Source organism: Pan paniscus, chromosome 13 (genome assembly GCF_029289425.2).
Source record: "Pan paniscus chromosome 13, NHGRI_mPanPan1-v2.0_pri, whole genome shotgun sequence".
NCBI lineage: Eukaryota > Metazoa > Chordata > Mammalia > Primates > Hominidae > Pan > Pan paniscus.
In genome coordinates, this window is record NC_073262.2 from 84117985 (window position 1) to 84145231 (window position 27247).

A 27247-nucleotide genomic window follows, 5' to 3' on the forward strand; every position below is an offset into this window, starting at 1 on the left:
TTGAATGCTGCCCAACACCAATCCGTAAACTTAGAATGGCGATCATTAAAAAGTCAGGAAACAAAAGGTGCTGGAGAGATTGTGGAGAAATAGGAACACTTTTACACTGTTGATGGGACTGTAAACTAGTTCAACCATTGTGGAAGACAGTGTGGCGATTCCTCAAGGATCTAGAACTAGAAAATACCATTTGACCCAGCCATCCCATGACTGGGTATATACCCAAAGGATTATAAATCATGCTGCTATAAAGACACATTCACATGTATGTTTATTGCGGCACTATTCACAATAGCAAAGACTTGGAACCAACCCAAATGTCCATCAATGATAGACTGGATTAAGAAAATGTGGCACATATACACCATGAAAATACTATGCAGCCATAAAAAATGATGAGTTCATGTCCTTTGTGGGGACATGGATGAAGCTGGAAACCATCATTCGAGCAAACTCGCAAGGACAAAAAACCAAACACCACATGTTCTCACTCACAGGTGGGAATTGAACAATGAGAACACTTGGACACAGGAAGGGGAACATCACACACCGGGGCCTGTCATGGGGTGGGGGGATGGGGGAGGGATAGCATTAAGAGATATACCTAATGTAAATGACGAGTTAATGGGTACAGGACACCAACATGGCACATGTATACATATGTAACAGACCTGCATGTTGTGCACATGTACCCTGGAACTTAAAGTATAATAATAAAAAAAAAAAGATATAAATGTTGGCAAGGATGTGGAAAAATGGGGAACCCTTGCCCACTGTTGATGGGAAAGTAAGTACAACTATAATGGAAAATAGTATGGAGATTCCTCAAAAATTTAAAAATAGAACTATTACATGATTCAGCAATCTCACTGAAGGTATATATCCAAAGAAAATAAAATCAATATGTCAAAGAGAAAATAAATGAGATTTTTTTGCAATTTTTTTTTTTTTTTAGCTGATCAGTTATCATTAGTGTTAGTGTACTTTACGTATGGCCCAAAACAATTCTTCCAGTATGGCCCAGGGAAACCAAAATATTGGACACCCCTGAGCTACATTGTAGAGCTATTGTTCACAAGCCCAACCATATGCTACAACTACCTGGGGGGCTTCAAAAAAATTCTTATGTCTGGTTCTTAACCCAGACATGTCAAGTCTGAGCCTCTAAGAGTGGGGCCCAGGTGGAGGTACTGGTTTCAAACTCCCTTCAGTTGATTCTAACGTCCAGTCAAGGCTGAGTACTGAGTGGAAAAGGAGTGGACTCAGGATCACACAGGTTAAGGGAGAAAAGCTTTGGAGAAGGCCATGATCACAAGCTGATCATGTAGCAGTCTTACCTCTTCTGCCAAGATTCCGCAGGCACAACAAAAGAAAAGAGAAGCTGGGCATGGTGGTGGGCACCTATATCCCCAGCTACATAGGAGGCTGAAGTGGGAGGATTACAAGAGCCCAGGAGTTTGAGGCTGCAGTGAGCTATGATCACGCCAATGCACTGTAGCCTAGATGACAGAGTGAGATCCTATCTCCCTAAAAAATAAAAAGAGAAAAAGTCCCAGAAATTAAGAAAAAACCCAGAACACTAGGGGGAATTACAGGATGTTCTCTGAACAGATTCTAGCCTGTAACCAGTACTTGAAAGTTACCTCAATATTATTGCTGTTGGGGGCTGCCTCTATGGTAAAAACAGTGTTAAGAAGTGAAAAGGGGAAACATATCTAAATGTAGTATATGTATTTGCTCACTTATTAAGATTGGTTTTTCTTCTGTGGAAGAATGATTGTTTCATGACTATTTCCATGAACTTTCTTTCTGGCTGTGCATTCATTCTTTTTACACACATTTTGAATTAAGATATATAAAATAAGTAGAAGATGCTTAGTCAAACCATAATAGAAGCTTTGAATTGTTTTTCGTTTACTGACCTTTCCATTTCAGCACCCATTTCTGGGCTGTTTGTCGGGGGTGGGATTATGACAAAGATACAGTCCTGGGCAAGATGAATGAGGTCACTATTTACTAAGCCTTGGACGTAGGCCAGAAACATTGTAAATACATAAATGTAGTTAACCTTAACAAAAATGAAAATACTTATTCCTACAAGATATTAATCAATTTCACCACAATTTCCTCTGAGTGATCGCATCCTGTGTGTCTAAGAACCCTTGAGTGCTGATGTTGAGAGTCATCTTTCAGTATCTAAGAGTGGATTAACTAACAACTGTATAGGAGATATTTGAAAATTAATGAATCAGAAATTTTATCTATATATTAGAAGGCAACTATTGTTTGGAACCACATTGTAACAGATATGAGATTACATCTAGTGGCATTTTGACCCCCACCCCACCAATTTCCCACTTACACACCTGCCATATGTTTTTCTATTTGAAATCTCTTCTGCTCACGGGTGAATGAACCACATCACTGGCTTCCTGGGAAAGCTCTTCCTACATTTATTCTTAAGTAAACATCTCTTTCTTGTGGCTTCTGGAGGGCTAATTGTTCTCCTATTTCTAAGAATCATTATTTTTAGCCTAGAACAAGAAGAAGGGAAGGGCATGAGCCACACTGGAAATAAAGTCCCAGGACTTTGGTGAGACTACATGGGACACATCTTAAAATAGCCTAATGATTTAGTGGCCCTTTTCCCAGAGAGCTGAGAGGCACTCATGTGGAGAGAAAGAAGTTTCAGGGAAGTGATGTTAGTAAGTGAGAAAGTGAGTAGTTTGTGGTGTGTGTAAACCTCAGTGTGAGCCTGGGCAGTGATGACATTGTGATGTTACCTGATGGAGCTGAAACTAAAACAAGGAGGAGGCAATGCAGAATATTAAATAGATAACAGTTCATAATGCAAGAGTTTGTCTAGTCTTCACTTAGAAATTTACAAAACAGTTCAGCTAAGAAACTGATAACAATACACTATTTTTGCACATAATTTTTTGGCCATTTTCATTAACCTATTTACATGGTACATTGTGGTTCTAAACTATTGTCTTTTTAATCTTCTGGGTGGCTCTCTCTAGAATAATAGATTTGTTTCTAAATATTGGATGTAATCGTAATGAAAGTGTCTGTTATACATGCCATATTATTTGTGACCCCCATCCTCTCCTGTCCTTAATTTTCTTCTTGCTCAATTGTCTTAACTGAGTGTTGACTATAACTTCATAAAAATTTTAGTATTTTCAGAGGGAACTTATTAACATGGCTATTGTAGTAAATAACAGGAACTTCATGTAGACTGAATCTACCATTTGTTATCTATTTTTGACAGTAAACAATTGATTTTAGTGAAAACTGAAAATGGTATTATAATGAAAATTAAAATGCCTTGTTTGTCGTTCTCTTTTAATTTAAATTTTGTTGGTTTGGCATCAGGTAGCCACAATAACAACTCCCTATTTTAGACCTTACCTATCTCCCACACACAATTTTTTTTTCTCCTACCATCTTCCCTCTGTTTTCCCCTTCTCTTTTCGTGTCATTTCTCTCTTCATCCCTTCCTTTCTCAATTTAACACGGAGACTTTATGTGTCCACCTGGACTGTTCTTTACCAAGGTTTGGGCCACAGCAAGACTCCTTTCCAATTCTAATAGCAACCATTGCCAGTCAACCCCAGCACTCTTTGTCCAGACCTAGTCTTAGTCCTCCTCCCTTCAGTCTAGTTCTCCAGGAAGCCATTACCAGTTAGTGGGGGTTGCCATTTATTCTATGTGTATGCTGTCGAGAAAAACATTCTCTGCATTTCACAGTAACAGTGTTCCTGACCATGAGAACCACTTAGGGCAGGGGTCCCCAATCCCTGGGCTGTGGATGGGTACTGGCCTGTGGCCTGGTAGGAACTGGGCTGCACAGCAGGAGGTGAGCGGTGGACCAGTGAGCATTCCCGCCTGAGCTTTGCCTCTGTCAGATCAGTGGTGGCATTAGATTCTCGTAGGAGTGCAAACCCTATTACGAACTGCACAGCCAGATGCAGTTCTGGCTGCATTACGAATCTAATGCCAGATGATCTGAGGGGGAACAGTTTCATTCCAAACCTCACTACTGCCCATGGAAAAAATTGTCTTCACGAAACCAGTCCTTGGTGCCAAAAAGATTGGGAACCACTGACCTAGGGTAATCAGGGCCTCACCTGGATCTGCTGGAGCAGAATCTCCAGAGGAGGAGCTCAAACATTTTCTTCACTTCAGTTGTGATTAAAGGTTTTGTTTTTCCTGAATGACATTTTAGAAAACAAAAGTATAAACAAACATCTTCCCACACTCCTTAAACAAAATCTCTCCTACCCAGGAGACTTAGTGCAAATAATTTCACTTCTCAAATATTAGCCTTACCAGGCATAGTGGCTTATGCTGGTAATCCCAGCACTTTAGGAGGTCAAAGCAAGAGGATCACTTGAGGCAAGAGTTCAAGACCAGTATGGGTAACATAGTGAGACCCCCATTGGTACCAAAATAAAAATATTAGTTTGTATCTCTGTAAGTGTTCTGAGTTTGCCCAGGAAGCTACATTTAGGGGTCAACATTATAGGAGGAGACAAAGTGCCAATGATATAGAGAATGGTCACCATAAATTCATGAAAACTTGGTACCTAGTGACTAGTGTTCAAAATTAACAAACTGAAGTTCCACATCCTTATCCAATCAAATTGATGCTAATGTATCTATCTGCCAAGAATTAAGAACAGATGCAATAGAATTGTCATATGCCAACTGAAGAGGGTGAAAAGAAAGACAGCAAAAAGAATCTTAGGATACTGCATCTTACTCTTCCCCAAAGTAACTTATTTGAAATTAATTAACATGGGATTTTAATAGGAACCCAGCTATAACACAAATAATTTTTTCTAACAAAAGAAAATACTGATCACTGTGAAGACCACTTCTTATATGGTATAGAAGTACTATCTAGTACGTGAGCATTTTATTTATGTTTGGCTATTCATGCATTTGCCAAAGTATCTATTGAAGTTTTTTATTTACTACTGAGATAATCTGGTTTCCAAATCACTTTTATCTCTGTTGAAAACATGAGTCATATTCCAATAAATGTAAACATAGGGCAGTTTCTTGTAAACGCAAGGCATTATTGGTATGCTAATTGTACGTTCCACTTTCTGCATGCTTAATCATCACCTTCCAGCTCCAATAAATTGTACCTTAATTGCTGAGGATGTATTATAGTCTTTCTATTCTTAATGTCTCAGTAGAAGAAACATTTTTAAAAGTGCTCTGATAATATTGCTTACGTTGTTAGATAAATGGCTAATTCTTTTCCAAACGTTAGACACAGCAGTTGTAGTTGCACAACCTGGTATTAGCTTTAAGTGGTTTTCCCCACTCCTAGTCCTGTTAGCTATCTCTTATATGATTGAGTCTATCTTTTCATGGTGCTACCAGTCAGAGGTCATTTCTACAACCAAAGTCACCTTGTATTAGAGAATAATTATGTTGGCACAGAGTAATTCACATTTATCCTCACATTGTGCACTGAATATAAGATAGAGAAGTAGTTAACAGAAAAATACTGGGGATGAGTGCACAGTTTTCTCTTCTTTTGTAGAATGTTTTCAATACAACTGATAAAATTATTTTCACATGCTATAGGTAGCCCTAATGGAGAACCTTGTGGAAAGACTTGCTTGGAAGAGAGAGACAATCAGTGGTTGGGGGTCACACTTTCCAGACAGCCAGGAGAAAATGGATCCATCGTGGTAGGTATTGGAACTGGTCCACTGATCCATCGTGAAATCAGCTATCCTGGGTGCAGCTTTCACATCATTTGGTCTACTTTTATCTTATTCAGACTTGTGGGCATAGATGGAAAAATATATTTTACATAAAGAATGAAAATAAGCTCCCCACTGGTGGTTGCTATGGAATGCCCCCTGATTTACGAACAGAACTGAGTAAAAGAATAGCTCCATGTTATCAAGGTAAGGCATGATTTTGATACGAATTAGATAAAGATAAGTAAGTGAATACCTTTTAGTGTTTTAAATTTATGTTCAAGTTTAGATGTTCAGAGGAGAGGGAGATCTTCTAAGTAATTATGTTCTTTTTAACTACTCAATTTCTTTCTTTACCCAATTGCAATAGCATTATTTTTCATAAATGCACTTTGTGCTATAAAAATTCTACAATTTGAATAACTCTGAAATCTAGCTCTTTAACTACCCACTTTTGCATCAAATTTACTTTCAATTTGGTATAAGTGAGACTAGTACCCAGCAAATATAGGACATTTAAATTGTGAAATTATATTGGAAGTCTGATTAAAAAGAGAGACTTTAGGTTTCCTGTTTTACCTTTAGCTTCCAGGAGTAATTGGGAAGAATAATCAGTGTAAGCAAATCTTTCATTCGCACTCACTATCTCTTTTTCTAATTTACGTGTTTTCCTTCAAGCAGCAAGAGATTGGTGTCTTGAGTTTGAAACATTTTTCTCATGGTAACTCTATGCTATAGGTAGCATCAGTAAGTACAGAGCTAGGACATAACAGAAGTGAGCAGAATTGGGGTGAATGTCAACAGAGCATGTCAGAGGATATCTGCAGCAAAACTAAAATCCAACAATGCATCTTTAGGAAGCTAAGAAACATATGAATGCAAATTTATAATTTTCTAACCACCCTCACTCTCAAAAAAAATCCCTCAGCACCCAAAGAAAAATTTTATTGGTTGCCAAAACTTTGGCCAAGTATTTGAGTTCAATTATGGGTGCTAATAAGACTTGGGTCTTTCTTCCCTGGAATGTGATGTCACAGAGCAGCTTATATTACATATATTCCTATTTTGCCTTCAGATACCCAAAAGATAAAAAAGTGAATATTGATTCTCAGTTGCAATAAAACTCAGTCTTGATTTCTGTATGTTTGCTATCTTCTTTTTCTTAATAGTTTTCGATTTATCTTTAAAATATTTTCATAGTAGAGTTTTTAGTTTTTCTCAGATATACCTAGCCACATACTACAAAAATCTCAAGATGCCATAAACCTAACCCATCTACAATTGTAAAATACAGGATCAGGTAAGATATATTTTTTTAAAGGGATGAAAACTCCTGACCAGAAATGGTCATTATAAATGACTTACCAATTTATTGAAGTTTTCTGCTTAGCAAAGCCAAAAGGAAGCTGTGGTTCCAATTCTTATTTTCATAGAAGTTTAATTATATCATTTTTTGGAAGAAGCAAAGCTTTGCCCCCTTAGTAAGTTCCAAAAGCATTCATTCATGGGACTTTGTAATAATAGACCTTTATGTCCATGCAGATCTTTATTCAGTCTATATTTTCAGTTGGGCAAAATCTAAGAAAGGACACTCTCTTCAATTAATGGTGTTAGCAATAGCAAAGACATGGAATCAACCTAAATGCACATCAGTGTTGGATAGGTTAAAGAAAATGTGATACATACACACTGTAGAATACTACACAGCCATAAAAAATAACGAGATTATGTCCTTTGCAGCAACTTATATGGAGCTGGAGGCCAATAACCTAAGCGAACTAACACAGGAAGAGAAAACCAAATACCACATGTTCTGACTTATAAGTGGGAGCTAAACATTGAGTACATATGGACACAAGGGACACAAAGTAGGCACAAACACTAGGGCCTACCTGGTGGTAGACGGTGGGAGGAGAGAGAGGATTGAAAAACTACCTATCAGGTACTATGCCTATTACCTGCATGGGGAAATAATCTGTACATCAAACCCCTACAACACGCAATTTATCTATGCAACAAACTTGCACATGAACCCTGAACCTGAAAGTTTTTTTTTAAATGCCTTTGGGGAAATTGGCTATCTGCGTGCAAAAGAATGAAATTGAACCCTTATCTTAGCAAATATACCAAAGTCAACTAAAATGGATTAAAGACTTAAACACGATACCTGAAACCATAAAATTTCTAGTGGAAAACATAAGAGAAAAGCTACTTGACATTAGTCTAGGCAATGAGTTTTTGGAAATTACACCAAAAGCTCAGACAACAAAAGCAAAAATAAACAAACGAGATTATATTAGAAAGCTCCTGCATAGCAAAGGAGATAATCAACAGAGTGAAGAGACAGTCTGCAGAATGGGAAATAATATTCGCATAAGTCCTATATATTTAAAATGTATAAGGATCTCACCAACTCGATAGCAAAAAACCAAATAACTGATTAAAAAATAGTCAAGAGACCAAATGGCTTTCTTTCCAAAGAAGGCATCAAAATGGCCAATAAGTAGATGAAAAGGGTGCTTAACATCACCAATCATCAAGGAAATGCAAATTACAAACCACTATGAAATATCACTTCACACCTATTAGAATTGTCATTATCAAAAAGGCAAGAGATAACAAGTGTTGGCGAAGGTGTGAAGAAAAGGGAACCCTTGCACACTGTTGGCTGGAATGTAAATTGGTACAGCCATTATAGAAAACAGTAGAGAAGTTACTCAAATTAAAAATAAAACTACCATATGGTCCAGCAATCCCTCTTCTGGGTATATATCCAAAGGAAATGAAATCAGTACCACATAAAGAGATCTGCGTTTTTATGTTCATTGCAGCAGCATTCACAATAGCCAAGTTACAGAAAAAACCTTAGTGTCCATTGACAGATGAATGAATGGATACGGAATTGTGTGAGGTGTATATATATACACACATATATACATAAACACATACAATGGAGTATTATTCAGCCTTTAAAAAAGGAAATTCTGACTTTTGTGACAATATGGATGACCCTGAAGGACATTATTTTAAGTGAAATAAGCTAGGCCCAGAAAGACAAATACTGTATGATCTCACCTATCTGTGGAATCTAAAAAAGTCAAATACATAGAGAAGAAGGTGAGCAGAGAGAGGGTTAGGAATGGGAAGATGTTGGTGAAAGTGTACAAAGCTGCATTTGTGTAGGATGAATAAGTCTAGAGATCTAATGTACAGCATGAGGACTGGAGTTAATAATTGTGCACTGGAAATTTGCCAAGAGAGTAGATATCACTCTAAATGCACAAAAAAGATGACCGTGAGGAGGTATGTAAAGTGTAGTAACTGTTTCACTATGTATACGTATATCAAACCTGATGTTGTACACCTTGGATATACACAGTAAAAAGAAAGCATGGGCTCAAAATCACAAATCCTACCTCTGTCTTACTCATTTGACAAAAATTTTTTGAGTATATGCTGTGTGTGCTTCCTATGAAGCAGAGGGAGATATTTTTATTGCCATTTCATAGGGATATTTTGAATACTAATATGGAAGGGATTTGTTATATCAAGGTTACTGGTTTTTATTTTTAAAAAGTACAAACTATAGACCTTAAAGGACGTTTTTGTAAGGATTTATTTAAGAAACAAATTATGGAGATTATATCTTTATTTTAAGATAAAATTCTGAGTTGTTTTAATATTTCATTTTAGATTATGTGAAAAAATTTGGAGAAAATTTTGCATCATGTCAAGCTGGAATATCCAGTTTTTACACAAAGGTAATTGTTCAAAAAATAGCTGCTATAAATGTTTACATATAGAATCTTAATTCTTCTCATGGTTTGGAACACTGATATGTTTTAAAGTAAAAATTGTGTAACATCTTCATCATGTCTCTTAAATTTGAGTATTACAACTTAATTTTTGCCACTCAAAATTCCACATATATTTCAATAAATTATCAATATTTAGATGGCTATACTACATAAGATGAATGAAAATCTATGCTGAAGAACATTTCTTTCATCAGCAATTTAATGAAAATCAAAAGTAGCTACGGTTAATTGTCTTGTTAACTTAGGTATTGAAAATATCAACCCAAGTATGTTATTTTAAATTTCTAGTTGAGGGGCAAAGGAAGAATATCAGTCTATATTTTTCATTAAATTATGATAATTGGGAAATTTAAGAACTTAATATCCCCTTAAATCAGATAGACAATATTCCCAAGATTTCTTACTCTCTTTCTAACATTCTAAGATATGTATGAAAGGGCACAGTTGTACTCAACCCCAAATCTCTCAGTTTTTCTTAAAAACACACTGTGAATTCAGAAATGTTTTTTGACTCCATGAAGATCAGGCACTATTTCAAGTTTGGGGTTGACAGTGTCTGCAAATATTAACAGTTATATTAAAATGCTTACAAAGAAAATGCTTTCTTCAGTTTAAGTTGACTTTTTTTAAGTTTAGGATTGTTTAGGAGTATAGAAATATGCTAAAGATATTTAATTGCTGAAAGTGTTCATACTATACCAGGCTAAGGGCATGCTCATTCCAATCTTCTCCTTCTCCTAAATTTTCCTCTGTATAACAAAATATGCCCCACATTCCATTGGACTTTTTTCCCTAAGCTAACATTATTACAAATGTTTTCCCTAAGCTAACATTATTAGTCAGGGGTTCTTTGCAAATAGAAATAAATTAAGTCTACTTTTTATTCTTTGGCAACACATGATTATCTCCATAATTAGCACTAATGAATTACCCACATACGATTTTCTTTAATAGGAATCACATTGCCTTTCTCCCAAAAGCTTACTCTAGCGTTCAGTACTTGTCCCTTCAACTTTTGAAATCCACTGATAAATGCATTGAATGAGAGTTTCAGAGTTTCTTCTCTGAGATTTCGCTTTTAGAAATCCATTAGCCAACTTCTCTGGCTTTTTTTTTTCCTAGTGTGTTTTAACTTCACAGAATATTCCTACTTCAGGAATTGATTATTATAAAAATATGTTCTCTTCACTATCGTGTATCTGGAGGAGGTTTGGGGTGGTGAGATTAAACTTTAAATAATAGTTTTTTTTTTCTTACAGGATTTAATTGTGATGGGGGCCCCAGGATCATCTTACTGGACTGGCTCTCTTTTTGTCTACAATATAACTACAAATAAATACAAGGCTTTTTTAGACAAACAAAATCAAGTAAAATTTGGAAGTTATTTAGGTACTATAAAAATTGACAAACTTAAATGATCTCTGCCTTACAAATACTAGTACTGTAATTATAAATAAGGAAAATGTATTTTCCAAAGATCTAAATGGCCAGTATAATTACAGTAATAATTAGGCAGTTCAGAAACTGTCTCTTAAGGGTAGGATTTATGAAACTTTAGTGAACTCAATATTTTACATTTACACATGTGACTAAAATCATCAATATATAATTCTTAATAGAACTCCTAGTTTAGTTTACTCTTTGTAGTTCACTTTAGGAAACACTAGTAAGTTTCTATCTCTATGTAGTCAACTGATTATACAGGTTGTTTCTGTTGAGTGCCTCCCATATCTCAGGAACTTTTTGTGAGAACTTTACATGAATTAACTCATTTAAACATCTGCGTAAGTAAGTATAGTTTCCTTAAGCACCAACTGAAAGCCAGTGGTACTGTCCACCACATTCTGGATGAGGGGCTCCATGAAGCATATGGGTCTAAAAACAGCTCATTGACCTTCACCTCATAAGTTCTTAGAATATTTCCCAGAGCTTAACTATTTTTATCATCTTCCTCGTCCTCACTGTCATCTCATAAGTCAATAGTAGGATACTTTATCATCTGTATTTCAACAGAAATGCAAACTTTTCTGGCATTAATGTCCATTACAAGAAAATAAATGCTTTTCCTATAGATTTTCAGAAAATCCAGCTTTGTTTAAACTGTATGTGTGTCAAATGTGAGCATCTTACACTCAGAAATAATTATAAAATAAGCACTCTTTCTTTCTATTCAAACAGAAGAAATTTCAAGTAGAAGAATTTGTTACAATTCAATGTTTTCTTGTTTATGATGAAAGGATACTTTGAAATAGTTCAAGAAATATAACTTGATACGCCTTTTATCACATAAAATACGAACAATTTTTTGTCATCAAAAAGTCATCACAAAGATTTGGTGGCAAAAAAAGTTGAACTTCAGCAGGATTTTTATTTAAAGTTTAAAGTTTTCATTTCCCAATTGAGATTTTATATTTAATATACTCTAAAATATGTCTGTTGTAATCCTAGAAACTGATTATACTGCACCAGATGTAAAGATGCTATTTTCAATTTCTAGGACTCGGAAATACATACCATATGACTGCAGTTTTGTAAAACATATCAAAATTGCATAAAACATAATGAATGACCAATTTTGAGTATCTCTATGCTAAATATTCTTAACTGCTTAATGTAGTCATTTTGAATTCGGTATCATTTAATTTTATCATCTATTTTACCCATATTACCATATGATGTACTTTACCCAGGACTCTCATACTTTCTCCCTTTTCTTAAAGGATATTCAGTCGGAGCTGGTCATTTTCGGAGCCAGCATACTACCGAAGTAGTCGGAGGAGCTCCTCAACATGAGCAGATTGGTAAGGTAAGAATTACATTTTTATATTTATTTCTTCACAAAGGTTCAAATATATTGCATGAATAAGATATTAAAGGAGAAAGTGTGAATGTTGTAAGGAAAGAAAGATTAGAAATGATGAACAGATTATTACATTTAGTGGAATTGGTGAAAGATGTTATGGTTTTAGAAGAAATTTAGCAAAAAACTTTCTGAAAAATTACAAAAGTCAAATGAGACATTGTTTTAAGAAAATTGTAACATAGAACTATCTAAAAATGTCCAGGGAGTATATGGTGAACAGTTTCACAGCTGAAAAGAAGTTGAGGTAGCTACATATTTTGTAGTAAGACTAGAAAGAAGGAAATATTATTTCTGGTTTTAGTTTTTGCTGTGTCGCTATGTGAACATTGGTCACCCAGCTTTTCTGAGCCTTACTTTTGAAAACTGAGGCAAACAACACTTCCGGTGCCCCCTCTATAGGATCAATAAGATAATTCCTGAGAAAATACTTTTGCAAGTAAGGCATATTAATGTAACAGTGGATCCCAAACCCTTTTGTGTCACTCTTAACAGGATTTATTTTTATATTTGAGCAATTAACTGCAAGTTGTAAAAATTCATGTTTTGATCAAACAGAAAGGAGTGGAGTTTTAAAAAATGTTATTCCTAAAAACTTTTCTAATTCTTTCCCTAATTACAGGCATATATATTTAGCATTGATGAAAAAGAACTAAATATCTTACATGAAATGAAAGGTAAAAAGGTAATATGTCTCTACCTTTAGTATCTCTGTGGGCTTTTGCGAGTAACCCTGCTTTTTTCTCAATGAGTGGATCTGGTTTGTTTTGGGACAGCTTGGATCGTACTTTGGAGCTTCTGTCTGTGCTGTGGACCTCAATGCAGACGGCTTCTCAGATCTGCTCGTGGGAGCACCCATGCAGAGCACCATCAGAGAGGAAGGAAGAGTGTTTGTGTACATCAACTCTGGCTCGGTATGTCCAAGTGCCCCAACTGGAAGCCATTTATGGAATTATGATCAAAACTCAAATTGGTCTTATTCCAGAGATCTGAGATTGTTTTCAGGTTTCTTTTATTGACAAAAGTTAAAATTCTAATACTGTACTGATGCTCTAAAAATGAAATGGAATATGATGATGAATGGGAAAGTTTCCCATTTTGATATTCCAGAACAATCTATGAAATAGATTGTTAGGGAGTTTCTCTGTTCACAGCTTGTATGTGTTCACTCTGGTAGCTGAAATTTGTTTCAGTTTTATGTTGATACTAATCTAATTTGAAAGAATAATTTTCATACCTCCTTCAAAATGTAGATTTCTTAATAGTTCTAGTTAAGGTCCTTATATAAATTATAAAATATTACTAGGACTAGAAGAATTAAGTATTTTCAATTTCTTAATTTGAAAACAATTAGAAACAAGATGTGTTTTGTTAAAACATTAATTTTCATAATTCATATATATTATGCTCTTGATAAGAATATAAAATTGGCAAGGTTTATTCCACAGTGGATATATTAGTTGCATAAATAGGTAATTACTGACTGTGATTCAATTTTAAGTTATTAGTGATAATTTGTGGTAGAAACTGACCACTTGATAATTCAAAGACTTCTGGCCTTATCTTGCCAGCCTAGATTCTTGACGTTAAGTCAAAACAAAAAATTGATGGAGTCTTAATGAAATCTTCTTGGCCTGTTCTTTGATTTGAAAACAAGAGTGGGCTTGTGAGAAGACCAGTTCATTTATAATGGCATAGCATTTTTCAGTCAGGATTCAACAAAGTGGACTCTGTTTCAAGAAAGTATTTGTAACTATGTTCAGTCAATGGTTTCAGAGCATTTAGCAAGTTCTTATATTAAGCATCAGACTAAACTCTACAATTTAAGAAAGAAAACATCTAGTCTTATAAATGGAAGATTCTCTAAGTTTAAAATATAGAGCAGGGAAGTTATTTATGCTTTGGTATTTCCTATACTGTATTTAACCTGCATTTAATAGTAAAAGCAAATTATCTACACAGTGATCATTAAATCTCATAATAGTAATATCAGATAATTTTCTTCCATTTCTATCTCCAAAAATAGTGGTCTTTGTACTTGCTACATCCTCGTGCTGCAAATTTCTCTTATTTTCCTCTTTATGACTAAACATCCACATGTATACCTAAAGTAAAGCAATATAGAATCATTTTGCCCCATTGAAATCTTAATCTCATTAAGAAAAAACAGATAAACCCTTCTACCCACTTGACTACCCTCCTGTTCTTCCCTCATGCCTACCCTGAGGCACTACTCTTATGAAACACTTGGATTAAATTAATAATTGATTCCAGCTTTTAAATCCTCTGATGTAGATTAGTCTTCCTTTGTTCCATCTAACCTCTCATTTCTCAACTCTGAAATGGCACTAACCACTAAGTGGCATTTATTTACATTGATTTGATTTGGTATTGTCTGTTCTTCTACTGTAGTATAGATGCCTTGTGGAGAGAGATTGTCTGTCTTGTTTACCGTGGTTTCATCAGGGCTTGGAAGAGTCCTAGACAAGTAGGTGAAATTGTTTTTGAATGAACTCAAGAAAGAATGATACTTGAGTGACTGGCTTCTGCCTACTTGTACTAAAATAGCTCTCATGGGTTCCTAGCGAACTCTCAGTCACCACTCTCTGTGACTAGGGAATACTTGAAGAAGAGTGATCACCTCTTCCTATTGAAACTCTCCTTCCAGAACTTCAGAGCCATTGCATTGTCTTAAGTCTATACCTTGTCTGTTCTCCCTGGAGCCTTTTCACCCTTCCACTCCTTAATTTGGACATTTGCCCAGGAGCCAAGCTGTTTTATCCCTGACTCCTTTGAATCAATCATTCACTGCTTCAGTGTCAGTGATTATATTTATAAAGATGATTCCCAGTCATCTTAGTTCATTTAAAATAAAATAAATGACATTTAGTGAGTATCTGAAATGTAACCAGGACTATAAAAAGAGCTAATAATCTTAGAGCTGACCCCAGGACTTCAGGATCTTTGTGAAGACACCAATGGGAGTAAACAATTGACTACAACATGGTACATAGCACATTATAAGTACATACAAAGTGGAAGAAGTGATTCCCTTTGGGTCAAGAAGCTTTTACAGAGGAAATAGTGTTTGAGAAAGACAAAAATCAGAATTTTTCTATTGGAAAATTCACAAGTGAAAACACTTGACAAAGAGCATGTGTATGCTTAAGAGGTGCCAAGTAAATTTGAGAAGAATAAAGGACATGGCCTTTTTTTCTTTTTAATACAAAAGACTGACATGATCAAAGTTTGAGAAGATAACTGGTAGCTGTTATTGCAACAGCTAATTATTACATTATTGAATGTCTTATTGTAGCAACTCATCTTCCTCCTTCCTAGTTATCAGTTGACTAATCTATGCTCCACTGCTGCTGGTTCCAAAGGCCAGCTTCAATCATGTCACTCCTCAACTCAGAAACCTTCAGTGTTTAGTATTATTCCCTAAATTAAGAGTAAATTTTCCTCGACAATCAAGACGCTACACTATAAGACTGCAATCTGACATTTTTGTCTCATTCATTATACATACCATTCATTAGAGCCAAATTCTTTGGAATTTGTTTTGCTGCTAGTTTTCTCTGTATATCAAAATTATGCTTATCCTTCAATAGCCTCCTGGCATGCATTTCCTTTATGAAATGTCTTCTGTTATAATTAGATTTTTTTTTTTTTGCATCTCGATATTGTAAAGCAGTTTCTACTTCTCAGTCATTTATATGCTTGTGCTAAGCCTTCCCTATAACTGTGGGCTTATTGAAGAAAGGGAATGTGTTTTGTGCACACACCGCCTTGCCCCTTTTCACCTTTTCGCTCTTTGCACAGTGTGTTGTCTTTAGTAGAGGCTCAATAAATATTTGCTAAATTGAATTATCAAAATGATTTATTGGATTTTCAAAGCTAGAGATCATGAGTTTGACAATTTTTTATGTCCTCTGAGGTCTAATCATACTATTATGTGTTGACAGACTCAATAAATATTTATTGAATTGAACTGAGATGTGTGTACTAAAGCTCAGTCTGTAGTTTGTCCAACTTGTTTGACACATTAGAAAAAATCCATATCCAATTACAACAGTAAATCGTGTAAAGTTGTCAGGGAGTGTTATAATGACACGTTTTCTCTCCCTTTCTATCTAGGGAGCAGTAATGACTGCAATGGAAACAAACCTCGTTGGAAGTGACAAATATGCTGCAAGATTTGGGGAATCTATAGTTAATCTTGGCGACATTGACAATGATGGCTTTGAAGGTAATTAAAATTATCAAATTGGTGCTTGATTTCTGCTTTTAAAATGGTTTATGGAAGAAAATATGATTAAAGTTTTGTATTGTTTTCTTTCCTATAGAAGATGGAGCCAGAATGGCATGCTAAGTTTTTTCTTTTCTTTAGTGTTATATATGACTTCTCCTCAATTGTCACCCATTGATCTTTACCACTGTTAATAATGGGTGATATTCAAAATACCTTATTTCAGTGATTCTAAGGCACCATTGATTAGAAACTACATTATTATTTATGTGTCCCTAAAAGCTACCTATTAAGCTGTTACACCCACCATTTTTCTGTTAAGGAAGATCCTGATTTCAGAAATAATAAAATATGGGCAGGAAATGTGTTATCGTAGACTCATTGGACCACGGTATTTAACTATCAGTACAATAAAGACACTGACCAAACCCAACAGAGGCTGGCTGCAGAGCTGGAGCAGGGTTCTGGAAGCCCCTGCTCTGCCAGGCATTCCCTATAGCTATGTTGTGGGAGGATCTGGGGAATTCAAGAAGAGATTCTGAGCAGGCCACTGGGGGGCCTGGGGACAGTGGCTGTTTACCCACTGATATTGAAGTTTTTTACTAATTGAATAGATGGTAGTGTGGTAACTGTGCATATTGCCATGGATGTCAGTCCTGTTGTTGAAATCCCTGCATCTACTAGCATTTCCTGTTAAAAATTTGCTTTTATCAATCTAGTTCTAAGTGGTAAGTAACTGAGTCTGTTAAAACTGTGCATAAAATGATGAATAGGTTTAAGAGGAGAGTGTGCAGTTTCATGGAGTTCAGCACATAATATTTGATACTTATTTTTAGGGTTCATAATTGTCTTCTTGATAAGGCCATTGGCAATTAGTATACGGTAATTTTAGGCTAAAGCTTTCTCAGAGATTAAAGTGCTGGGGTACTATAAATTCTCATCTCCTTAATGTCTTCTTGTACCTAGATACCACAATCTACTTTAAATATATAAAATGCATTATTCTACATAAAAAGTCAGTTATTGCATACATGCTTCCAGTGAACCTTCTTAAACGTAAAATAGTGTAACTTGTTATACAAGTATTACTGTTCCGGATTTTTTGTTTACTATTTTAAAACTGAAAGAAAAAATATGTGTATATACTTTTGGTTATTACGATTACACATAATTTTTTTAAAAAACATGTATGAATGGGAGCCTCTCTGTACCCCACCCATCACTAGCTTCCCCCTACTTCCCTTACCCTCCCAGGACCCCAGGTTGGGCATTGGCTCATTTTCATAAATAACCTCATCCCGGACGGGGGTGAGGGAAGGTGTTGTGGCTGTTTTGTTTAATTGGAGCTGTAAGAGGGATCATGTCATATTTTATGCCCTTCCTAGAAAGGGGACGGGACACCTGGTTTGCATTCCTGTATTGACCACTGCTGCCGTCACTCGTCACATTGAGTTCACATCTCCTGAGAGTTTGTATAAATTCAGGTCAGCGCTGCTCCTATGCAGCCATCCAGTGTCATAGAAAAGCAATTCACTGATAACTGATCTCTCCATTCAGAAGTGTGCAGTTTTAATGTATAGCAATAAGAAATTGTTATTTATCTTTTTATTACAAGCCTGGTTTGATTAAAAACAAAAAATAAAATTTTATTATGCTTGATGTTACATCTCATAAGTAACCAGCAATTCTGTGATATTTATTGAACATTTATTTTGGGTCGGATGTACCATACCAGGTACAGAATATGTGCCATAATAAATGAAAATGAAGAAAATAGTGGCACCCTTTTTTATAGCTCTACCATCAAGTAGAAAATAAAATTAATACTTGAAAACATAAGCCTTATTTCGTGGCAAGTTTAAGGGTTCTACCTAATAAAGACCTATGGATAAAACCATGTTTATGCATTTTGATTTGTCATGTGTGTTGTATGAGACAACCCAATTCTTTCTTTTAAAAACACAAAATCACTATTTAGTAAAACACTTATTTTGTCTATGATTTCTCTGTCTTGTTTTAATTGACACATTTAAAGAAGACCATTCACTATTTTTACTCTTTTGAATGTGAAAAATATATGTATGTACACATGAGAAATTATTTTTGTGGCATCAAAATGTCAATGACAAATTTGAATTATTGTTAGAGCTGTAAAACTGTCATGAACATAGGCAAATTCCCTTATCAAAATTACTCTATACCTGGGAAAAGCCCAAGTAATTTTCCAGTGGTGTGAAGGACAGACAGAGAGTGTTCGGTCGATGAGACTTAGGAAGAGGACTTCGGAGGTGACTTTCAGGGGACAGTGCAGTCTCTCAATTTTTATATGAGACCCTGGGCTTCACACAGCTGTTGTTTCACTGAAATCCCTCAGCACTCCACTCCTAAAGGTAATACCTTTATGTCTGGAAGGTTATTATGCAAATGATTTTTTAAAATATTCCTGCATATTTTTGCGCTATTTATAATGTCATTTATAATTCACCGCATATTTACATTTAGTGGCTACATTAACACTTCAATGAGTGTTTATAATGCCGTATATCTTTTTCTACTTGGTCCAGTTCTTTTTTTATTTTATTTTATTTTTGAGATGGAGTCTCGCTGTGTCACCCAGGCCAGAGTGCAGTGGCATGATCTGGGCTCACTGCAAGCTCTGTCTCCCGGGTTCACGCCATTCTCCTGCCTCAGCCTCCCGAGTAGCTGGGACTACAGGCACCCGCCACCACCCCAGCTAATTTTTTTGTGTTTTTAGTAGAGACAGGGTTTCACTGTGTTAACCAGGATGGTCTCTATCTCCTGACCTTGTGATCTGCCCGCCTTGGCCTCCAAAAGTGCTGGGATTACAGGCATGAGCCACTGCACCCAGCCCTCCAGTTCTAATTTTATCTTCTATTTTGCCCATGAGTAGGCGTTTTCTATATTTTAGATATTAGCAAGACCATTGCTGATGTGGAAACAGGGCCAGTGTGTCCTAGTTCTTGGCTGAGGTCTTTTATTCCATTCCACCATGTCTGCCTGCATGAGGCAGCAGGAATTTACAAGTTATTTTTCTTTATGTGTTTCTTTATTACTTTGCCCCATCTTCTCTTATTTTATTTTTCTGGGGTGGATGGGTAAAGATACTTTGTGTTCATGGCAAGAAGTGTAGGATTATGAAGAAAGAGACTCCAACATTGGATGCAAATCACACTTAATGTCTTTTTATTATGCAAATTTTTGTGGTACTTTGCGTAGCAAACCTAAGTTATCTTGGCATTTGTCATATCACTTTTCAGTTGTTCTCAAATGGAAAAAAAAATCAGACTCTATTTCCTGTGTCCTTAGAAAAGCAACACAAGCCATTTTCTAAAAAGATGACCAATTGATTTGGCAAAAATTTAGTGTAAAACTCATCAAAAGCATGAAAAAATTGGTCAGACAGACTAATGTACCTGACATGACCAACAGCAGATCACATTTTTTATTTCATATGTAAAATAGACTTGACCACTATTTATCGGTTTAGTTTCTTTTTTCATCTTGAGCCTTATTATCTGACTTTTAGACTATATGTTTGAATATTTTTAGAGCAGAACCATAACAAGTTCTACAATTGTAAATTACAAGCTGTACTATTATTTTGTGTGCACCTGAAATATTAATATATCGTCAAATCATTAAGTGAGCACTTCTGTTTTATTTGTTTATAGGGTACAAGTGAAATTTTGTTACATGCATCGATTACATAGCGATCAAGTCAGAGCTTGTGGATATCCATCATCCAAATAACATACATTTTTACCCATTAAGTAATTTCTCATCATCCACCCCACACAACCTCTTTCCCTTCTGAGTCTTCATTGTCTATCAAAATGTAGCAGGACGAGCCACAGACAAAACTCTTCGGACGCCGAGTTAAAGAAGGAAGGGGTTTATTTGGTGGGGGGCATCGGCAAGACTCCTGTCTCAAGAGCCGAGCTCCCCAAGTGAGCAATTCTGTCCCTTTTAAGGGCTCACAACTCTAAGGGGGTGCGCGTGAGAGGGTCGTGATTGATTGAGCAAGAGGGGGTACGTGACTGGGGGCTGCATGCACCGGTAATTAGATCGGAACAAAACAGGATAGGGATTTTCACAGTGCTTTTCTATACAATGTCTGTAATCTATAGATAACATAACCGATTAGGTCGGGGTCGATCTATAACTACCAGGCCCAGAGTGTGGGGCCAGGCTGTCTGCTTGTGGATTTCATTTCTGCCTTTTAGTTTTTACTTTTTCTTTCTTTGGAGGCAGAAATTGGGCATAAGTCAATATGAGGGGTGGTCTCCTTTAATTCTACTTTATACATCCATGTGAACACATTTTTAAAGCACTGATTTATGAGTAAGAGCATGTGTTATTTTACTTTCTGTGCCTGGCTTGTTTCATTTAAGATAATGACATCCCCCACCAGTTCCATCCCTGTTGCTGCAGAATACATGATTTCATTTTTTTTTTTATGGCTGAATAGTATTCGTGTGTGTGTGTGTGTGTGTGTGTGTGTGTGTGTGTGTGTGTCTGTGTGTGTATGTGTGAGAGAGAGAGAGAGAACCTCCTTGACACAGAACAGGAATTGGTATTAGGAAGGGAAATGTGGGGGTATGACCTCTGTTGTTAATGAGTCTATAGAGCATGGGAATAGCACAGGATCTGGGACCAGGCTGCAGGGTTTAAATCCCAGGTCCACAACATCCTGGCTCTGTCACCTTGGGCAGGTTATACCTTGTGCCTCAGTTTCCTCATCTGTAAAGTTGGAGTCAGAGTATTTATTTAATATGGTGGTTGTGAGAGTTACTTGGGTAAATCTGCACAAAGTCCATATCACAGTACCTACATTGTAAACATAGTGTAAGTGTTGGCTGACATACTAATAATTTTGATTTATACTAAAAGAATGAAATAAAATGTTCAGATAAGAAGTAAAAGCAATCATTAAATACCTATGTTCTGTATATTGTGTCCCATATTAAGTTGCATAGGCTTGGAAAACATTTATTGTATATATTTCAAAACATATCTTTCTCATTTGAATAATGATAGCTAGAACTTTATTATGTAACAGATCCAAGCGTAATCCAGGAAGAGTCTGAATCTATATATGTGATAGCCAGAGATTGAATACACCCAAGTGTCCTCTGTATGGAAAAAAATTTATCTGGGCCTTTTTAATATTTTGGCTGAAAAGACTCATCTGTATTTTTCCTAAATATTTGCCTTAATCTAGATCACTCTTGCTAATAACAGGTACTGTAAGAATTACATCAACCACTTCACTACCAAGGCTTGTTATTTTTTTCATGTGTTATGAAGAATCAATATATAGGAAATTCTAGAGATTTAACCACAGTGGTGGAAGTATAAACCCAGCCCTGATTAAATAAATTGCTGTCTTCCCTTCAATGCCTATAAACTACTTTTCCCCACTCCTCCTTCTCACATCCGTCTTCTCCTCCTCCTCCTCTTTCTCTTCCTTACCATTCCTGCTCCTCTGCTCCTGTATGTATATATTCTGCACAAATCTGACTCCAGTTATTCCAAACCAATTGCCATTCTTCACGTGTGCCATGCTGCCTGTTGCTTCCCTGCCCTTGCACAGGCTTTTCCCTGCCTCTAAATTGCATTTCCCCTTTTCTTCACCTGTCTATGACCTATGGATACTTTAATCTCATCTTGGGCATCATCTTCTATGAGAAGCTTTTTCTAATTTCCACCACTTCCTCCTCATATGCTGTGTTATTAGTCTATTCTTACTTGCCATTCCTCCCCACTAGACAATGAGTTTCCTATTGTGATACTGACCTGTTTTGCCAGCTCCTGGCAATTGCCTGGAATATAGTAGGTGCTCACTAACTGTCCGATGAATGAATAAATGAGTGGGCATATTTGTATATGAAAGTTTGAAAAACTTTGTATAAGTCAAAAGAGGCTAGCCTTAGTATGTCTAAACAAAGTAAATATAGGTGTCTACCATTTCTTTTTAACTGAAAATAGAAAAGCTTTTGCATTTTTAAAATTTTACATTGTTTAGCATGGAGTTATATATCAAAGATATTTTTATCCTCATTGAAATAGTAGCCAAAAATTACCACTATAGTTGATAAAATGATTTTTGATTTGATGGTAATAAGTAATATCATGAAGACAAACTACTTTAGGTTTCTATTAAATAAACCATTGCATATAAGTAAATATATGCATAAATAGACAATACTTGGTAAAATAATGAAATGCTCTTGCAACTGTAGAATATTATTTTTCTCCTTTGTGCTATATATTTATAACACCTAAGCAACCATGTCATTTACTCAGGTTTTCTTATATTAGTTGATCAGATCTTTTTTCCCTTGGTATCATAGTCTGACATAATTATCAATAATACAGAAAGGTGATATAATCATTATTTTACAGAACAAATCCTTTTTCTGAAATCCTGTGTGTCTGTGTGTGCAGATATCTCTAACAGATACCTTAATCATTTTCATTGGAATAGGAATTAATTTAAAAGTCATTTTGCAAATAAGGTAAGTCTAGACTCCCAAAATAAAAATTCTTATGATCAAATATTCACAGATTATGAGGTTATTACATGCGAGGCACTGCTCTAAGCACTTTACATAAGTTATATCCCTTTATGCTGAGAGTGGTTTTTATTATGATCCCATTATATAGGTGAGGGAATTGAAACACAGATTAAGAAATGGGCCCAGCCTAGTGTGGCAGTGCCCAGTGGCAGAGCTCGGATCAGACCCCAGTGGTCTGGCTGTAGAGCCCACGCTCTAATCATTTTGTTACACTGCCTCTCAGATGCTTCCACTCTGTTTTCTTCCATGTGCAAACTATTGTGTGCAATCCTGTATATGATGATGATAGTATTTTATTTTTTTTTCTGTCTGAGAAGACTGTTATTTTTCATAAAAGAGAGTTTTCTTATGTGATATGAATTAAGGTTCATAAGGTTAGTTTTCGAAGTTGCATTCTTTGTATCAAGAATTTATTTTTCCATTGTTTAAATTATTGGATAGATGTTGCTATCGGAGCTCCACAAGAAGATGACTTACAAGGTGCTATTTATATTTACAATGGCCGTGCAGATGGGATCTCGTCAACCTTCTCACAGGTAAGGTACTATTCTATTTCCAAAAGAAGCATTGGTTATAATGCATATCCTTAAAACTTCCAGGGTTTATGTGGACTTATTTTTCTTAATTTTCTCATTCAAATACTTAACACTTTATTTCACCGTTTACTTATAGTGGCAAATGATCTTATTTTAAAGGATTAATAACTCTTCAAACTCCCTTTCTCCATAAATAAGAGTTGTAGTTCATTTCCACCCTAGCTTGTCTGTAGCCCATTAAAGATTTCTCTTTGTATTTCACTAAATTGTATTCTGAGGTAATATCCATATGATTCTAAAATATGCCCATTTGGATTTGATTAACTGTGTCTTGGCCTTGTGGCTAGAGCCCCATATTTTGTGAAGATTGCACAGGGTGATCAAACACACATATGATTCTCTGGGTTTTTTTCACTGTTGAGTAGTAAGATGATAGCACTTTAATAATATCTCAGGATCTTACTCTGACTTCACTTTTGTATGTTGAAAAATCATGGCATTTCAGTGCCTAGAAAAAAAATGACATTCATATGCAGAGAAGAAAAGTTTTTCCCTTGATATTTGCATGGAAATATTAGCTGGCACAGTTATTTTTGATTGGGCAAAAATGAGCAAATGGTTCTCTGTAATTGACATAAAAGAAATGTATTTGTCCAGTAAAAAAATACTAATTTTCTTAGTACGAATATCAGCTTAATATTTATAAACCTGTATGTGAACATGAAATTAGATATGTGGAATAGAAAGTACATATCTGGCTAGGGTTGTTCTTGTTAAAAAGTCAGCTTTTATCAAAAGCCTCAGTCATAGGCTCCACTAAGTGATTATAGACATCTTGTTTTACAAATTCTTATTTAGTTATTCATGTTGGGCAAGGAAGTAAATAGAGAGCCTGAAGAGACCTAAGGAGGCCAGACATGGTGGTACACACCTGTAATCTCAGCTACTCAGGAGGCTGAGCTGGGAAGACTGCTTGAACCCAGGAGTTCAAGGCCAGCCCAGGTGCCATAGTGAGACCCCCATCTCTAAAAAGACTTGAGAGGGAGTCAGGACTATTTCAGAAAATCTGTACAGCATAATTTTCCCTTTGCTCACAAAGTAAATTTTTTTAGTCACAAATGTCACCTGTTCATTTCAAGCTGGAAAAATTTTGTCACCCTTGGAAGTATTTGATTTAAATAAAATGCAGCTTTGTTAGTAGATGTGCCAAGGCATGCCTGGGAAAGCTCATTATTTAGCTAAATCATTGCTTCTCTGGTATATTAGTATTCAAAAACTACTTCCCTCTCAACTTTCCTATTTTTCAGAGAATTGAAGGACTTCAGATCAGCAAATCGTTAAGTATGTTTGGACAGTCTATATCAGGACAAATTGATGCAGATAATAATGGCTATGTAGGTGAGTAATTAGTTTATCATAATTTATAAATTGGAATAAGCTCTATCATAGATACTGCTTTATAGTGAAGTACATAAAACTGGTATGAAAGACTTCATCTTACTGATAATTTTTTTCTTCATTTTTAAAGTTCTCCTTAATTCATTCCTAAAATGATCAACTAATTCCTCAGCTTAACAGTGCTAGTTACACAATGTTATAGTCTGTGTTTTTGAAAACATGAAAGCACTCATGAAAATCAAATATATGAGGAAAAGAAAGAAAACTTTTATTTAGAAAAATTTGAGTGAATGTTTCTAGTCCAAAAATTGAATTTTTAGTAAACTTGTTTTTGTCATAAAGTTTATGATATATCATAATGGGATGAATGTTGTACATGAATAGATTGAGAGAAAAGTGGAAAGAATCATAAGATGTTAGCATATATTCTCTAATTTTCTATAAATAGTGTTTTAGGTAGTCAAAGGTGATACGTAGTTAAGTATTTATGGCTGAAAAGTAATTCTCTTTGACTAATGATGATCATTAATCTGTGTTGTTTTTTATCCTCCAGATGTAGCAGTTGGTGCTTTTCGGTCTGATTCTGCTGTCTTGCTAAGGTAAGACTGATATATTTCACTGCTTAATTGCAATTTGGTTTAATTGTAAAATGATGGGAGGCGGTGTTTAAAATCAGCAGTGGTAGTGACCTCATGATGCTCTTTTGGTATTCTGAAGCTTAATTATTGAATTTTAGGGTATTTTTTTCACCTTACAGAGATATAATTAAATCATCAAAGTCAATATTTTTAGACATTTAAATAAAAAGTTATTTTGCCCTGTGCACAGAAATGTAATTAGTATGTACACACATAATAAGACTCATGAAATTACTTGGTGAATGTAAACTGAAAAAACAAATGCATTTCTCTTAAGGAAAAATAATTCTGCAATTAACATTGCTACTTTTATTTCCTTCTCAGGACAAGACCTGTAGTAATTGTTGACGCTTCTTTAAGCCACCCTGAGTCAGTAAATAGAACGAAATTTGACTGTGTTGAAAATGGATGGCCTTCTGTGTGCATGGATCTAACACTTTGTTTCTCATATAAGGGCAAGGAAGTTCCAGGTTACATTGGTGGGTATGCCCTACAATATTAATGCTTGATGGGGTGCGGTTCATTCATTAATCCCACAGTCCTGCTTGGAGCCCTCACCGGTTTTCACCACGGAGATCTTCTTTAGAGCGGGGGAGAGAAGCTACCTGATGCATGCTTTTCCTCTCCATCTTCCAGATTCTTGCGTTGTTCTAACCAATGAGTTGGGCACATTAGAAGGCTGTAGTTGTTTAGAGATTATGAGAAGCAAAGGACATAGTATCACTTGCTATATTAGTTTAAGGTAAACCAACTGAGCTTAACCTGTGAAATCTCTTTCTTCTTGACATTGGATAAAATTGACATTTTATCCAATGTCAATAATTGAGGAAAGCCAGGCATGGTAGCTCATGTCTATAATCCCAGCACTTGAGGAGGCTGAGGCTTCAGCCCAGGAGGTCCAGGCTACAGCAAGCTGTCATCACACCACTGCATTCCAGCCTGGGCAATGGAATGAGACCCTGTCTCAAAAAAATAATAACCATAAAAATAAATATTAAAAAAATTGAAGAAGCTAGACTTGATTCTGATTTCTATAAAGAATACGCTTGTTAATAATTTACTGCGACTACAAGCTCCTAAGAACCGTCACCTATGTCCCTATGTATAGACAACTCTCAATTATCTGCTCTGGAGAAAGTATCATTGATATAGCTCATCCAAAATTGTGGTGGGGAATCCCAAATCATGTATATATGACTTTATAAGTATTTTTGCTAGCAGATTAATGTTCCTAATTATGTTTTATTTAGGCTAATATAAGAATAACTACTAGTGAAATGAGCCTGTGGTAGGAGAAGAGCATATCTGGGCATATCATTTAGAGATTAATAATTCACAACGTTTATGATCCCCTATTAGGACCTGTCAAGAGTTTACTGTATTCATGACCCTGCAGGCTGCTGTTATCTAAACATCGTGA

General features: G+C 35.6%; 1 protein-coding gene across 2 annotated transcripts in view; it reads left to right on the forward strand.

The window, feature by feature from the left end:
• Positions 1–27247, forward strand: part of ITGA4 (integrin subunit alpha 4) — an 82719-nt gene that overhangs the window by 12161 nt on the left and 43311 nt on the right. For both annotated transcript variants that reach the window (XR_010109400.1, XM_003823539.7), the window contains exons 3-14: positions 5608–5714; positions 5807–5936; positions 9423–9490; positions 10807–10936; positions 12268–12353; positions 13030–13092; positions 13184–13321; positions 16545–16656; positions 23697–23791; positions 25099–25189; positions 25743–25788; positions 26152–26306. Coding sequence is in view for 1 of the 2 variants with exons in the window: in XM_003823539.7 (XP_003823587.3) it covers positions 5608–5714; positions 5807–5936; positions 9423–9490; positions 10807–10936; positions 12268–12353; positions 13030–13092; positions 13184–13321; positions 16545–16656; positions 23697–23791; positions 25099–25189; positions 25743–25788; positions 26152–26306 (1221 nt within the window). In the remaining variant the exon portion in view is untranslated. The remainder of the gene's footprint in view (positions 1–5607; positions 5715–5806; positions 5937–9422; positions 9491–10806; positions 10937–12267; positions 12354–13029; positions 13093–13183; positions 13322–16544; positions 16657–23696; positions 23792–25098; positions 25190–25742; positions 25789–26151; positions 26307–27247) is intronic.